The 16,618-nt window shown below is 47.9% G+C and overlaps 1 protein-coding gene across 6 annotated transcripts in view; it reads left to right on the top strand.

The window, feature by feature from the left end:
- The window catches only part of FRMD4A (FERM domain containing 4A), a 283,978-nt gene that overhangs the window by 258,238 nt on the left and 9,122 nt on the right, over nt 1-16,618 (top strand). For all 6 annotated transcript variants that reach the window (XM_019487548.2, XM_019487547.2, XM_014607558.3 and 3 more), the window contains exons 15-21: nt 1,829-1,962; nt 5,634-5,756; nt 9,141-9,369; nt 10,466-10,522; nt 11,028-11,265; nt 11,792-11,956; nt 14,060-14,919. In XM_019487548.2, coding sequence (XP_019343093.1) covers nt 1,829-1,962; nt 5,634-5,756; nt 9,141-9,369; nt 10,466-10,522; nt 11,028-11,265; nt 11,792-11,956; nt 14,060-14,919 — 1,806 coding nt within the window. The remainder of the gene's footprint in view (nt 1-1,828; nt 1,963-5,633; nt 5,757-9,140; nt 9,370-10,465; nt 10,523-11,027; nt 11,266-11,791; nt 11,957-14,059; nt 14,920-16,618) is intronic.

Below are 16,618 nucleotides of genomic sequence, written 5' to 3'. Positions count from 1 at the left end.
TCAGTTTGGCATTCTTGACTTCAGGGCAAGTAAATAGGTGTGATACCACATAAGTTGTCCTGACTTTTGAGGAGGATGCTCTGTAAAGCAGCAGCCTTTCTCTCCTAGAGTCTAACTCATCTTTTGGAGAATTTAGTTCTATTTTTGCAATCCCAGCACATCCCAGTGACTGAAGTAGTTGTATGCATGGGACAAATGACAGCGTTACTGACAGATCAAGTGAATATTAGTTTACTGGGCAAGCATCACAGTAGTGATGGGAAAGGTGTATTGAGGTACATGCTCCCCTTGGGCTAGTTGGGTTGGTTTCTTTCAGTCCACCTTTAAGTGTCTTAGAGAAAAGTAGAAGCAAAGAAACTCAAAACTAAATGTAGCTGAAAGGGTGGATTTCACCTGGGATTGGTGCAAAACCAGGAATTCGCCCCCCCAGGTTCACCTGGAAAGGAGTGAACAACCTCAGCAGAGCTTTCGGCAAACTCCACACAAGGTTGACCTGCTGAAGGCACCTCTGAACATCTGACAATGTGGCCAACACGAGCCTGAACCTGTAATCCCTTGCTTGACAAAGGCTGTGGAGCCACTGTTATGAAAAATAGGTATTGTGGGGGGATTATTCAGCCCTGTGGAGCATGCAGGAACATGTTTGAAAGCATTGGTCAACGTAAGGGCTTGTCTGCATGGGAAATTCAGTGTGCAGTCAGGTCAGGTGTGAACTTACGGTGCAGAATTCACTCCTCTGTGCTAACTCCATGTGGACCCTCTTGATCCAAGGCAGCTTCATTCATGGCAAATACATTCGCTACGAGTGCCCACACAGGGAGTTCCTGAAGAGGAGTTGGTGTGCTTTACATTTGCATAGGCTTCCATAGCTAGACAATCTCTAAAGTGCCTTAGGGAGCCCTGATTTTCAGAGGGTGAGGGCTCAGCAATCAAGCACCCAACCAACACTACACCACCCTTGAGCATGGAGCCCTTGGACAATGCTGTGTGGGTCATTCAGGTAAATTAGAAACTGGTTGATATGTTTCTCAAAAGAAATGAAGTAGCAAACCCCAGCTATGTTCGGATGCTGTTTTGTTCCGAATTTACACCAGCATAAGGGTACTGACTTCAGCAAGAGCTACAAGGTGCTTGGCACCTTGAAAATCAAGCTGCTTATTTAAGCACCCAGTTTTGAATATCTTGCCTTACCTATTCCTAAGGAACAACTACTGCTATAAAGCCACTAGCTATCTCTTTATTGGTGGGGAAGGGTTACAAATGGCTTATACAAATCTAACTTTGGTAACTATCGTGGTGGGTTTTTTTTCATCATAGGGTAGTTCAAAACCAATAAAAGATATCACTGGGGAAAAAAACCTCCTTGCCTCTAGAGTTAACCACAAGTTTTTTGGGATAGCTGCGGGCACCACTGGATGCAGGTCTGTGTAGGAAGTCCAGCGGGATGACTGGAATAGCCTCTGCTGGTCTCCATCTGTGACAATGCATCTTTGGTGCTGCTCGTTGCTGGGAGCTTTCTTGAGAACTGCATGTAGCATTTTCAAAAGTAGCTTCAAGAAAAAATAACCAGCTTGCTTTTATTTATATAATAGAGAACTACAAATGCCTTCGCGTGCTGGGATGTCTAACCTCGTTCTGTTTGCGTAAGCCTTAAGATCTTGCCATAAACAAACGCGTCTGTGTAACACCTGCTTCGCTTCATAGCCTGATTCCTTTTTGGAAAGTCCGCATCCAAAGCACAGGCTTTGGTGAAATTCATTAATGCTCCAGATGTGTGTTTTGCTGTCAGCTGGCCTTGAGGCCTAGTGAAATCATTGTTTATTGATAGGTTCCCAAGAGTCGGATAGCTCTCAGTCTGCCAAGAAGGACATGCTGGCTGCCTTGAAATCCAGGCAGGAAGCGCTGGAAGAGACGCTACGCCAGCGACTGGAGGAGCTCAAGAAGCTGTGTCTCCGAGAAGCGGTAAGCAGTGGCAGTCTCATGACCCTGGAAAATTGTGTTGCTTGTGTTGTGCTCATGCCCCCATTTACCAGGCCAGGCGGGAAGGAGCAAAGCTTTCTGTAGGCATCTCTTACAAAGCACCTTGCATTGACCACCCCTCCTCCCCCCGACATTTCAGTGCAAAATATTGCACTGCCCCAAAGCCCAGCATATATAGAAGATGGCATGGCTGCAAGCTAATTGGACACCCAGAAGGCCTGATCCTGAGGGCATGCTGAGCATGCTCAGTCCCACCAAAATCATTAGAGTTGCAGATGCATTGGTCAGCCTCTGAAATAGGATGTTTGCTATTAACTGTTGGGGGTTGGACTCAATGATCTTCCAAGGTCCCTTCCAGGCCTATTGTCTATGAAATCTATGAACTCCATGGGACTGGACTTGAGACCTTAGCTAGTCTGGTGTATGTCCCTTTGGCTTTGTCTACACTAGAGGGAAAAGGTGTGTATAAGGCTAATGTACTTTCATTCCCTAGTGCTGAAGTGGCCTCGGGCATATTCCTTCTCCTGCCCGTTCCCCAGCACCCTCTTGCATCTCCAGGATATTTTATAGCAGATCTGTACTGTCTGACACCCGGTACAATTCTACAGGCCGGCACAGAGTAGAAACCATTAGAGGATAATGTGTGGTGTGGGATGTCTCAGGGGATGCAGCCCACTGGCTGCATTCCTTCGCTGTGCAGTATTTACTATAAGAAACATGGGGCAGGGTCCCTCTGTCACAGTAGAGAAGAATGTTAATGTGATAGTAACCCCCATCAAGAGAAACTGACTCCTCTGGCCCAGGTAGCGTGGGAGAAACTAAGTGCCACGTGATGAGGTCCTATTGTATTTTGCACTTGTCTGCTTAATTATTGTTTGGGTTGATTTAAACTAGAGCAGTGTAGACATAAATCCATTTCAACTCTTGGAAAAAGTAAGATCCGTGCTGCAAGTGTACCTGGAGACATCATAAATACTAGCAGCAGTTCATATGTACCTTACACTTGGATCATTCACATACACACCTCTCCATGCTGTTTCCCAAGTCCGGAAGGCTAAGTACAGAGAGTCAAAAAGCCCAGGACTGAATCAGTTCAATTTTCACAGGTTGGTCTAAGCTGCACAGATTGAACCGATAAGCAAATGAACAGACATTCACTTTTGATTCCAGAAATGCAGCCGCATGCCTGCAGTGGCCAAGGCCAGAAGCTGGGGGACACTACAGCATGCTTCCCTGAGTGGCTGAAGCAGATAGCTTGGGCCAAGGCTAGCCCAAGCCTTGGGCTAGCCTTGGTGGGGGTGGGAATTGTGGGGGAGGTGCAAAGCACCCTGGGATGCTGGGGGATTGTGAGTTAACTGGAATCTGGAGGGGAACTGGGACAGAAGTTCAATAAACCGATTTAACCTAAATCAGTTAAGTCTGATACTCCATCTATCCAGATTTATCTTAAATCGGTTTCAGCCATTTTGAAAGCAGTTTATGTGCACTGAACTTCTGTTGTGTTAGAGATTTGAACCGCTTTCCAATCACTTATACCAGTTTATGTGTAATTTTGGTCCCTAGCCAAAAAGTCCAAGTTTAACAAAAAATCACTGGCTCCGAACAGGGGTGCTGGGACTTTTTGGAGATTATTTAATAATAAACTGTGGACATCACTTTCTTTAAAAAAAAAAAAAAAAAAAGGCATGGGAAAATGGCACCGTGCAGTTTTTAAACTCTCCTTGCCCTTGATTTACCCTTGGCTGTAACTAATACCTGCGAAGAGATACGAGAAAAAACATTTTCAACAGAGGAAGTCTCTGAGGGCCTGATCCCACAACCCCTACTCACAGAAGTCGTCCTGTGTCACATGAGACATCTCAGGTGACTTTAGCAGGATGACTCAAGTGAGTAAGGGTGGCAGCAATTTAGCTTGGCTCATCCATAGAACATAGTAAAACATTTCACTGGCTCTTTTCTTTGAGATGTTTCCTCTCAGATGTTCCTGCCTGGCCATGGGTTTGGGCTGGAAATCACTTCATGAGAACAAGACAGAAGGGTTGCAGCATGGGCATAATCTAGCCGGCTTGGCCCGACACATTAAGGACAGTGGCATCAAGTTACCCTGAGCCCACTACTGCCTCTGTTACTTATTAATGTAAATTAAATTTCAGGATCATGCCTGCAAGGACTTTTCCGTGGAGGGTGGCACTGTAGTCATCTGCATTTATGTTCTCCCAGAATCCCGAGGATTGTGGAAGAAGCCCGTACAGATGTTAACTCTTTACTCACTGCTCCGCTTCATGTTAAACTCTGGGTTATAAAGTGATTGTGCCCCTAACTCCGAAGTACAGCCCATGAGGACCTGTACCTTGATGCATTATTTATAGCCAGCTATTTTGTGCTGTGGAATAAACATGTTACCAAAGAGGGGCTGAAACGACCTCCCCAGGGGATGTTTTCACAATGCATCTTGAAAATGGGAATTGTGCGCCGTGGGGGTTAGAAACTCATTGTGCTGGGAACTGCTGAAGATAAGGACTGAAAAGGCCACGGCCTCATTTCCCAGTGACCTGAAAACAGTAGAAAGAAACAAGAAGCGGGTGGGGGAGGGAGGGCTGTTGTGGGGAAGAGGGTGGCAGAGAGCCTCAGCTCTACACTGCACATTAAGGTCAGCCACTGTTATATGGGATTCAGATGATTTAGGGGTTTTTGCCAGCTGGATCCTCTCAAGCCTGGTGTAACAGAATACAAAAGCCTTTTGTCCTCAGCACAGAGACTTTTCAACCCAAGACGCCGAGTTGTTCCTTGTAGCAGCGCGCTTGCATTTCTGTGTAAGCATTTGCATGCCTTTAATTGAGATCAGTAGGGATGTATTATGCATACCAAAAAAACCACCGCGTTAGCAGCAATATTGGCACTCACTCCTTTGAATGCTTCAAATATATTCCACCACGCATCTTTTGGTTTGCAAATGGCCCTTTTGCGCCAACACGGCATTGCCTGGTGTCGTTTCCAAACTGTGCATGACATCACTCCGTGTTTGGCAGGGACTTCAATTCATAACATTTCTGAAACAGGTAATGAGGTATTGGGCACCCCTGGAAATGGCCCCTTTCACTGCATTCATCTCAGGCAGATCACGAACCAGGTTGCAGTAGTTTATAGTGCAGTTACGATGAGAAAAATGATTGTAAAAGTGGCCATTCCTTTCTCCCGGTGGGAATTCACAGTCCAACCTGCTGACTCCCTTTCAAAGATAAGGTTTGAACAACTTTTCCTCCCTGGTGCCCAGAGACAGGACAGCTGAAAGACTGTGAGCTGAAGTGTATCCTAGCTCAGGCAGACTCCTTGGGGGATGATCCTTCCAGAAAACCAACACAGGCAGGTCATCATCTTGAGTATCTTTATTGCTGCTGATGGTCAGCTAGCCCAGAAGCACCCAGCTGACAGTCAGATCCTGGCCTGAGTTTGCAGGGCTGGCAGTTAAGAGAACCGTCTGTATTTATCAGCAAAGCACATCTGAGTGATGGAGAAGCTGTAAGCCTGAGACCCTGGGGGACTTGTTTTTACTACCATCGCTTCTCTGAGTATTGTTCCAATCTAGAGCTAGACCCAGGATGGGTTTGATTTGGAAACTTCCCAGCTTCACTCATGGCATTTTATGTTTGCAGGAGCTCACAGGAAAGCTGCCCAGAGAGTACCCCCTCGACCCAGGGGAGGAACCACCCATCGTACGGAGAAGAATAGGGACTGCCTTTAAACTGGATGAACAGAAAATCCTGCCGAAGGGAGAGGTGAGGATCTGCCTTCCATTCTGGTCTCAGCTCTCCGGCTCTTGTACACCCAGGGCAGCCCTTGACATATGGCTCCAGCTTTTCTTTTCTTTTTTCTTAAATGAATTTACTGTTCAAAAGGCCTTGTCTTTGTTTATATGTGGAAGCAGAGAGGGGAGGGGAGTCAGGGTACAGGCCTGAGCCAGGAGTCACTGGCTGTGACACAGAGAGTGTGTGTAGCCTTGGGTATGTTAGTTATGGCCCTGGTCCTGCAAATAGCACAATCAGCCCTTGCCAGCTAGCATCACTGGGGCAGTAGAGCTTGCTCCTGTGAGTAAAGGTAGTTGTGTGTCTCCATCCCAGTCTCTAGCTGCAGCACACCCTTTGGGAATCACTGGGTAGAGAGACAAGAGTGGCGGAAAAATGATACTTTATCAATATCAAATCCGGCCCACAGAGCCATCTGGCCCAGGGGGCTCCCCACAGGTCTGGAAATTTGGTGGTGGGGAAGCTGTGGCTGCTGCACAAAGTTTCTGAGCCCAGCGTGGTGGATTGGGCTCCAGCTACATTGGTCTGTGCAATGGGATCGGGCTGTGGCTGCGCTGGCCCCACATGAATGAATTGGGCCAAAAGGCTGGGCACCACTGCATAAGTCGTATCTGTGCACGTATACATCTCTCTGGGTGTAAGAGACACATGTGCACCCAATTTTATTCCAGAAAGAAAGTGTGCCCCAGGTATTGAAAGTTTGGGAAACACCGCACTAGTCTTTTGAGCCAGCTCTACAACCCAATCTCAGCTCTTTCTTTCTCCCTTTCTGCAATGAGTCTCACTCAGCACTAAAGCCATTTCCTTTCTGAACACCTTGGACTCATTCCCTCCAAGTCACCGTGTGCTTGCAGGACAGACCCCTTCCCACCCAAAGGAGAACTCGGTTTTCCCGCAGGGAGCCTGATTTGTGTTTTTCTAAGCTTGCGGGGAGTGTTTGCTCTGTGCTCTCGCCCCTGCAATGGGTTGGGTCAGTGCCCTGAACCATGGCTGTGAAAACAGGCCTAGAGCAGCTGGAAGGCGGGACTGGGATTCACAGAAAAGCCATTGTCTGCAGAGACTTATTTGTCTCAAGACATTTGTGTATAGGGGAGTGTTAAGTTTCCTTTCATTTTATGACAGGAGAGACTTGGCATGAGGGTGCAGGGAGGCTTGGTTTGACTGGAGAATTAACTGCTCATCAATTTTTTTTTGGCATTTTCCTTCTGCTGAAAAAATAAGCAGTTTGAGCTCTTCAGTTTTGTTCCTGAAGAAGCCAGCGAGAGGGATGCCATTGACCTAAAATATTCGTTACTTTGCCGCTTGGAACTGAGCTTTGAGAAGGAAAGTGCTGTCTTGCCCAGCGACTCCTAAAAGCCCGCGCAGCCCGTTATCCTCTGATCTCCTAGCTCCCAGATCTCATTATCCTGCTAAGAGGGGGCGCTGGCTGGTGTGCATCGTGGTGACACAGTATTGCCAGCCCTCACAATGATAGAACAGGCTTCCCCAAACTTTGAAGTAATAATAATAGCTCTTTGACCTCTGCTTTGCTTGCCAAAGCCTTTTTGAGCTTTTGAGATTTGCATTTTCAAGTCTCAATCCTGAGGGTTAGAACTGTCCTTTAAACCTAAATGTCATCACATGATTCCAGGACCTGGGGCTTGAACAAAAACCACCAATGAGCCTGCAGCACAGGCAAATGGTTGGGAGTGCTGGTGCTCCCAGGTAGTATTTGTTAAGGCATCATGTTGGGGAAAAAAAAGAGTCATTAATGAGGAGAGGCAAGTGAAGGTGGTGGTTTAAGGGTTTACGGGTGTCATAAAAATGAATACGCTAAACTTGGAATGGCCAGTTCAAGCCAGATCTCAGCCCCTTCAGTGGGGTTTTTGTCTGAGCAAAGATGGTGAGGCTGAAACCTAATTGTATTCTTTTCTAATCATCCTTAACGCTGTCCTTAATCCTCCATCACTGACTGCCGTGGGAGTTGTGTGAAAAGGAAGCAGAATGGGTTCTAGGACTTATAACGCCATTGTGTTTCCTCCGCTTTTAATAAGTTTAGTGTTGACAGAGCTCGTGGGATCTTCAAAGCAAAACTCGCCTTAAAAAAAAAAAAGCAGGCATTCAATCTGCAGTAATGTGAGGGGAACCGTAATTAGAGCCTTAAAACGGCGCTGACTCACCACTGACAGAAGGGGGATTTTTAAGCCAAAATGTCCCAAATGAAAACTTGGGAGTTATCTCAGTCTGAGCAGGGATTAATTCATCCCACATCAGCTTGCCCTGTATGTATGCGTGCTAGTCGGTTGAGAGAGGGGGTTTGAATAGCGGGAGTGTTTCAGTGAATATTCAGTGAATAAGCATTCTGTGTCCCAGCAGTTTGTGAAAGAAAAGAGTAGAGGTTTGGGGTTTGTTTTTTTTTTACTTTACACTTCATTAGAGTCTCCCTTTATAGGGTTTTAATAGAAAAACTGCCATTTCACTTTGGTTCTAAGAGAACTAATGGGATTTGAGTGCCTAAGAGTTTTAGACATCTCAGAAAATTGCATCCCTATCTACACAGGCAAAAGATGAAGGGTCAGATTCTCTGCGGGTGTTGAATTGATATAGCTCCACTGACTGATGTGGAGCTAAAGATAATGGATCTATGGCAGTTTCTACCTTCTAAGAGCCTGGCCCCAATTCTATAAATCCTGCGGTGGGTGATTTTCCAACCTTCTAGCCTAGACAAAATCTTTCAGGAGAATTTTTTCACGTGCTGACATTTTGCACAACTCCTGTTAATGGCTCAGTCTTGTAACGCATCACATCACAGTAATTGTGCTGGATGAGAGTCATCCCCGGATTGCAGTGAGCCTGCACCTGGGACAAATGCAACCTCTTAATTCTGTACAAACACGGTAAAAGTACTATCAGCAGTGTTTCATTGACATGTCGTGGTTTTGCATGGACACTCAACATTGCAACAGGCTGTCATTGAGTCCAGCGCTAAGGGTAACACAGAAAGGTTGGGGTACAGTCATTACACCACCAGGACACATAGCAAATAGTGTGTGTGAGACAACATTGTGCCCCTAGCCAACACACACACAACATAAAGGTTATATCATGCATCCATGTGTAGGTGATCCCTTACACATACGAGTAATAGTTGTGAAGCCATGAGCAAGTTCAGTAGTCCAGCTGTCCTCGCTGCCAGACTGACTACATGTAGTTAGATTGAATCATTGTTCAAATCATCAGCGTTGATTCCATCCTCAGCTGGTGGAAAGCAACCTAAGTCTGTTAAAGTCAATGGTGTTTGGCCCTAGAACCAGGCAAAGGATCTGACCTCTGATACCTTGAAATCATGAGAGCTGGAATCTGTTGCCTGTTTGACAGGAAGCTGAGCTGGAGCGTCTGGAGAGGGAATTTGCAATCCAGTCCCAGATCACCGAGGCTGCCCGACGCCTAGCCAGTGACCCCAACGTCAGCAAAAAGCTGAAGAAGCAAAGGAAAACCTCTTACCTGAATGCACTGAAGAAACTGCAGGAGATTGAAAATGCCATCAATGAGTATCGTATCAAATCTGGGAAAAAGCCAACGCAGAGAGCCTCCCTGATCATAGATGGTAAGTAGAGCTTGCGGGGGGGCCTAGTGTGCACACCAGAGCTGTATTCAGGACCTCACAGCATGCAGTAACGCATACACCTTGATACCTTCACCTTGACTGAATTGCACCCACAGTGAGCTGGAGCTAGGAATAGAGCCCAGGGGTCACAAGGTCCATAGTTCTGCTCTAACCTCTGCTCTGTATTGCATTTCTCCCCCTCAGAGACCTCTTTATACAGGGAGAAACCATGGACCACAGGGGTTTATATTGCACCAGTTCTTGCTTGTCCAGGCTGGCATGGGTGTCTGGCAGGCTGACATGGGACTCCAGTAGCACACAAGTGGTGAGGTGTCTCACAGAACAAGGGTGAATTAATTCTGTGCTGTGACACCAAGTCCTCTGAGTACTTAGCTTACTCACCTGTAAAATGAGTATGGTAATACCTGCACTAGAGGTATGAATATATTAGTAAAAGAGATTGGATTCCTTAAATAAAATCAAGGAATCATGACGGCTGTTATCATTGCATTTGTTAGAATAGTCTTCTCAAGACACTTAATTAACATTTACATGCTTTTTTTTAAAAAAGCCTCCTTCATAGGCTTAAAAGAATAGGCCTTTTTCTCTTGCTCATTTTGCCCTTTTCCCTTCTTTTTGTACTTATAAACAGAGCTGAGATTAACACCCTCTCTGTTTGTGTCCTCAACTGGGCTGCAGGTACACTGCGCGAGAGCTCCTCTCCATTCACTGTCAGTGCACACAGGCATGCAGTGTGTGTGAGTGTGTGTGTGTGAGACAGAGAAAGAAAATGAAATGCAGGTCAGAGGAGCTCTGGCACAAGGACTGGGTAGCTGTTCTGCTGCTGCACGGGGCACTCAGTGGCCTGATACTAAGGAATACTACTGTGAAAACACACCACTTGTGTAAGCCAGAAGTCAAGGGGTCTCTCGTGGGTGTTTGGACTGAGGAAGTTGGCCTGTACTAAGAGAAACCTTATTGCTTCTTGGGAAGTGGAGGCAGATGCCTGTGCTTGAATGTTCTGTGGGGGAAATCACATGGTGCTTCAAAGTTCATTACTTCAACAGTAATGGCCCAATATTTCTTCTTCTCCCAGAAGGAAACATTGCCAGTGAGGACAGCTCCCTCTCAGATGCCCTCGTTCTTGAGGATGGTATGTTGTCCATACATACTCTAGAAACCTAGTAGTGGAAAGGGAAGGATACATGATGAGGAAGGTGGAGGAAATCCTCCCATGGGACACGCCAACCTGAGCTTTTTGGAGCACACCGTTCCAAGCAATGAGTACCCTTTATCAAAACCCCTTTCAGTGCCCCCCCACCACACAAGTAGATTTAAGTATGAATTCTGTAGGGAAGAGGTCCGTATGTATTGGAGCAAATCCACAACCACTAGGAATCCTCCTTGCTGGGACAGGGCCTTTCTCACACAGGCAATCTGTGTGTGGCATGCGAGGGAGAGGGCAGGCAATGCAGTAGGAGATGGGGCAGGGAGCAGAAAGAGCAGCAGATCAACCAGGGAAAGGGGATAAAAGTGGCACTCAGGGAGGGTGCCTAGTGAGAGAGAAGTCTCTGAGCTGAGGCACTGTCTCCATTGGTGGGTGAAAGAAAGCACCTTGCAAGAAGGATGTGGTTCCTAAGTATGCTTTCTCTTTGCAGAGGATTCTCAGGTTACCAGCACCATATCCCCTTTACAGTCACCTCACAAAGGACTCCCTCCCCGGCCGCCCCTGCATAACAGACCACCTCCTCCACAGTCCCTGGAGGGGCTCCGACAAATGCACTACCACCGGAACGACTATGACAAGTCCCCGATCAAGCCCAAGATGTGGAGTGAGTCATCCCTGGATGAACCCTATGAGAAGGTCAAAAAACGTTCCTCACATGCTCATTCCAGGTGAGTCAGACGTTCGGCCACTGCTGGCCATGAGAACGGTCCTCATTCCCGGAGGTGCCTGGTTGGAACAGTAATGAGGACTCTTGCTGGGAACACTGGGGGAAAGAGCAGTGGTCTGTAGCCTAGGACTTTATCATGAAAGCTCTTCCCAAATGGCACAACAAAGTCATCAGTTCCCCAAATTATATGTAGTTGTTCTAGTGGATAATTATGCCATGCAGAACAGGCACAAACAGGCATAATCAAGCTGCTGGTGGGTAGCTTACTGTTACTGCAAAAGGCCTTCTGAAAGGAAAGAGCACAGTCTCTCTCAGAAATGGCTGCTGCATCCGTGTCACTTGAGCAGGGCTTGCACTTGCTGTAAAAAGGCATGTGACACCATTGTTGCACATGTGGCAATTGCACATGTGGAACTCGGTCCACTGCAGTGGGTTCACACTTATGTAACAGAGAGCTGAATTTGGCCCATGGACACTGGGCTTCTTGGTGGAGAGCATAAGAGTGAAATGCTTTGTTTGCTTCGCAGCGGTCATAAGCGGTTCCCCAGCACAGGAAGCTGCGCAGAGGCTGGAGGGAGCAGTTCCCTGCAGAACAGCCCCATCAGGAGCCTCCCGCACTGGAACTCCCAGTCCAGCATGCCATCGACGCCAGATCTACGGGTACGCAGTCCACACTATGTCCACTCCACGAGGTAAGTCTGTCCTGCTGCCAGAGCAGCTCACCACCCTCCATGGGTGCCAGGGTGTCTTTTGCTTTGCTTTCATGTTGCAAAGGTGAAGGACCCGATTCAGGCAAGTGCTTAAGCCAGCATGTAAGACTCAGCTGAAGTGCCGTCCTCAAGAGAGAATCAGGCTATAGATCCCGCACTCACTTGAGATCAAGCTGACCAGTCCTTTGGATGAAACCTTGAACACGGTACTAGGCTTTGCAAGATTCCTGAGCCCTTGCTGGTGTGACGAGCTGTTACTAATGTTAAATTCAAGACAAAGCATTAATTTTTCCTGCAGATCAAGCTGAAGCAAAAGAATTCCTCCCTCACTGCAGCAGACTGTGAGGTGATACAAGTGTATGTGTGTGTGTGTGTGTGTGTGTCCAGGAAAACCTGGCACAAGTGACCAAGCAAGAGGCAGGTCAAATAAAATGGTACTGGAAACACCATGATGAATTAAGATGGTAGCTTGAGGGAGCTATGTTGAGGGGATGGTAGTTAGTGCTGATAGGGTTTCCACAACAGCCTAATGCTGGCCCTGTTCTGCTGTCCTGGTAAACTCCTAGGGGCCTGGGAGGCAGGAGGGGACAGGGCTGAGCCAGCTGCAACCAGTTTTGGCAATCCCTCCTCAAGGGACTGGTTCTGATCTCACTTACATTGAGTAACTCCACCAATACCAATGGAGCTGCCTTAGTGAAGATACACGTATCTTTGTCTGGCCCGACACAGCAGAAATCCAGCATGTCAGAGCAGACTCAGTTAATCGACTCTGTGGAGCACACAAGCTGACATGCCCAGTGCTGCGTTGCGTGCATTAGTATAAATAGCAAAATGTACGTCAGCGCACAGAAAATGGCAGCGGTGCACTTTTGAACTAAAACACCATCGATGTGTTTTAGTTCAAAAGTATGCTGCTGCCATTTTCTCAGCGCTGACATGCATTTCACCATTTATACAAATCCAGGTGCTTTTAAAAGTGCCCGGTGCTGCAGTGGATGCATGTGTACAAATGCCCAATACAAGTGAGGTCCAAACAAGGGCCTGCGTTAAGTCTGCAAAGGGCTTTGGGATAGAAGTGCCTCGTGTGCTATGTCATTTGTTCATAGGAGAGCTGAGCAAACAACTAGTCTGTGGTGTGGGAAACTTCACCTGACTTGCTCTTGAGAACCAGCCTTGAACAGCACGGGGGAGTTTGAGCAAACATATTTCAGCCTGTGGCTCATTCATGAACTATTTGCCCTGACCTTGGCTATTTGTCATTTGTGCTGTGTGACTGGTCACATGGCACCATTTCTGCTCTGCGAATGGATGACTGATGCTCTCTAAACACTGGGCAAGCCTGTCTGGTATGAACAAAGACCACCCAGATTTGGATGTGAATCTGTATCCTTAGACACAAGCCAGCTCTGGGTCCTCGCCCAAGGACCTTCACACCATGACATTCTTGCAAACTTAAACCACTGGAGAGACCAGCAAAAACACCTAGGTGCTCCACAGAAGTGGCTCTGATAATGGGCAGCATTCATTACACTTGGAGGGGGTGGGGGGTGTCTCTGGAGAGACGAGGATGCTGAAGAAGCTGGTCTCTGACCTGCACATGTGACTATGTCAGGCAGCACTTTCATGACAGGGTTTTCCCAAGGAGATGGCTAGTGGAGTAGCCATGCCAGCTCCAAAGGTTGTGAAGGAGCCCGGTAGCCCGAAAGCCTCACATCTGGGCAGTGGAAGGGAGCTGGGTTGTTTTTTCAACCCACCCCTCCAGGCTGCAACCCCATAAGCACTCAGTGAGGTCTAACCCACATTCCCCAGTATCATTCCTCTCCCTTGGGCCAGAGAGAAGGGCATTTCATGCTTCCCAGGAACACCCTCCTGCACCGTGTCCCCGACATCCTGGCCCGTGTCAAGCAGCCACAGCTCCTGTTGGAGTTGGTGGGAACAGAAGGTACTTGGCAGCTCTCAGACTTCATCTGTGTGCATCTGACTGGATCAGAGTGTGCTGCTGTGGCATAAAATGCTCAGAGGCCACCCAGCAGCTCCCATTCATGCAGCCGACTCAAGTGCTAACTCTCTTCCTGGTCCCCACAGGTCAGTAGACATCAGCCCTACCCGACTGCACAGCCTAGCTCAGCACTTTAGACACAGGAGCTCCAGCTTGGAGTCGCAAGGCAAACTCCTTGGCTCAGAGAACGAGACGGGGAGCCCCGATTTCTACACCCCAAGGACTCGTAGCAGTAACGGCTCCGACCCCATGGATGACTGTTCCTCCTGCACCAGCCATTCCAGCTCTGAGCACTACTACCCTGCTCAGATGAACCCAAACTACTCCACGCTGGCAGAGGACTCCCCCTCGAAAGCCAGAGAGCGGCAGAGGCAGCGACACAAGTCAGCGGGGAACTTAGTCTCTTCGAATTCAGGGAGCATGCCCAACCTGGCTGCCAGGAATGGAACAGGCCACCATGGGGTCTACCTGAACAGCCAGAGCCAGCCGTCCTCTCAGTACAGGATCAAAGAGTACCCCCTGTACATCGAGGGCAGCTCCACACCGGTGGTGGTGCGGAGCCTGGAGAACGACCAGGAGGGGCACTACAGTGTGAAAGCACAATTCAAAACGTCCAATTCATACACGGCGGGGGGGATGTTTAAGGAGAACTGGCATGCGGACGAAGTGGACTCGGTGAGACTGACCCCTTCCCGGTCTCAGATCATAAGGACTCCGTCTCTGGGTAGAGAGGGCCATGAGAAGGGCTCGGGCAGGACTGCCGTGTCAGACGAACTCCGGCTGTGGTACCAACGGTCCACAGCCTCCCACAAGGACCACAGCCGCCTGTCGCACACGAGCTCCACATCCTCAGACAGCAGCTCCCAGTACAGCACATCTTCTCAAAGCACCTTTGTGGCGCACAGCAGGGTAACGAGGATGCCTCAGATGTGTAAAGCAACATCAGGTAAGAGCCAGGTCGGGAGTTTTTGCACTGGTTGGAATGCATTACTGGCGGGGCAATAGCTGGTAATCTATGACCGGCATCAGACCAGACTGCTTTCCTTGTCCTTGTGTGGGTACAGCACACTGCATACCCAGTCCTCCAGGTTGGCCAGGTGTATTTTACCCCAGACACTCATTTGGGGAGGATTCCTCTATCACATCTCTCTGAAGAAATAATTTTACAAAAAACTAGAAAAAAAAACCCCCAGGGTCCGATCAAGAGCCCACTGAAGTCGGTGGAAGTTTTTCCCTAGGCTCCATTAGACTTTGGGTCAGACCTCTAGAGGTGCCAGAGAAAATCCCATCAGCAGGAACACACTGGTCCTAGGACACCGAGTGGGTCACCATGCCAAATTCGCAACGTAGAAGGCTCCCAAATTCAGAAGGATGCCACCTTCCAACTCAATCTACTAGGAGTAAGAGAGTTTAAGTTCATAATGAAGCAGTGATTTGAACATCTGGTGCAGAATTAAAAGATAGTTCTTTAACAAGGAGCAGATGGTCCTACTAAAAAGATTTGGGCAACATCTGGAAGGCAAGATCTTTGTCCTGACTAGATCACAAGCTACTAGAGATGCTTGCTGACCCTGGGGGAAATCTTGCAGAACATCTGAAATCAGATGCTGTGGTTAATGAGGAGCAGCATGGCTACTGTGGGTCCTCTTCTTATCTGGGGTCTCTGGGCTCTTCTGTAGTGTCACCGTCAGATAATGGTGGAAAGTTACAAATACCAAATTAGCAAATGAGGAAAGTTTGCCTGAGACACTATTCAGTAGTTTAAAATTAAATAGATACTTGGCATCAAGCACTCTGTTGACATAAGAACTAAGATAAGGTTTACCCAACCTTTCCTCACCAACACCAGTGGGTCGGATTGAAAGGCTGATGAAAGTCAATGAACAGGTACATCACAGGCAGGATCATAACAGGCCTCCCTCACCCTGTCTACAGTCACATGCTTCTACCTTGACATGCAAACCTCCCTTCCAGGGGTTCTGTTTCCAGGGCCCATTCAGTTGTGTGCATCTCAAATGAGGTCACTGTCGTGCATGCCAATTATTCATGATGGTGCTTTTAAAAATATCAATACTTGCATACCACTAACTGAGTCAAGGCCACTGCAGTCATTTCACACAAACCACTGAATAGCCATCCGCCCGTCATTTTCAATCACTACTGACTTGGGGCCAGATTGGAGTTGGCAATATGACGATGAAAGGTGCACTATTCCATTACCAATTGTTGGTTGATTTATTCCCGTTACCTAGGAGTCCCTAAGTGCAGGGGTTGTGAACTGGAGGTACACGTATGGTCCCAGAAGGTATGTGGGGGTGGGTGGGGACAGAGCACCACCACCCTGTGCTGCTGCCTCTCAGGAGCAGGGCTGCACAGATGCTGCGCTGCCACCACTCGCCACCCCTTCTTCCCTGTGTCCGGCCACTTGCTACCCCCCCCCGGGGGTACACTTATTAAAAAGGGGGCTGTCTGGGATACACTTATTAAAAAAGATTGAAAACCCCTGCCTTAGTGTGTTAGGTACTTTTGCCACTCTTTTCTGCAAATTTTTCCCCCTCCATTAGTTAGGAAATTCAGGCTTTCTTAGGATATTTCTGCCTTAGCAAGAAATAGCTGAAATTTAAGGAGCTTTCCTACCGAGATAG

The sequence above is a fragment of the Alligator mississippiensis genome, chromosome 4 (genome assembly GCF_030867095.1).
Source record: "Alligator mississippiensis isolate rAllMis1 chromosome 4, rAllMis1, whole genome shotgun sequence".
Classification (NCBI taxonomy): domain Eukaryota; kingdom Metazoa; phylum Chordata; order Crocodylia; family Alligatoridae; genus Alligator; species Alligator mississippiensis.
Note: the sequence above shows the minus strand (reverse complement) of the source record. Positions and strands in the feature narration are given on the sequence as shown.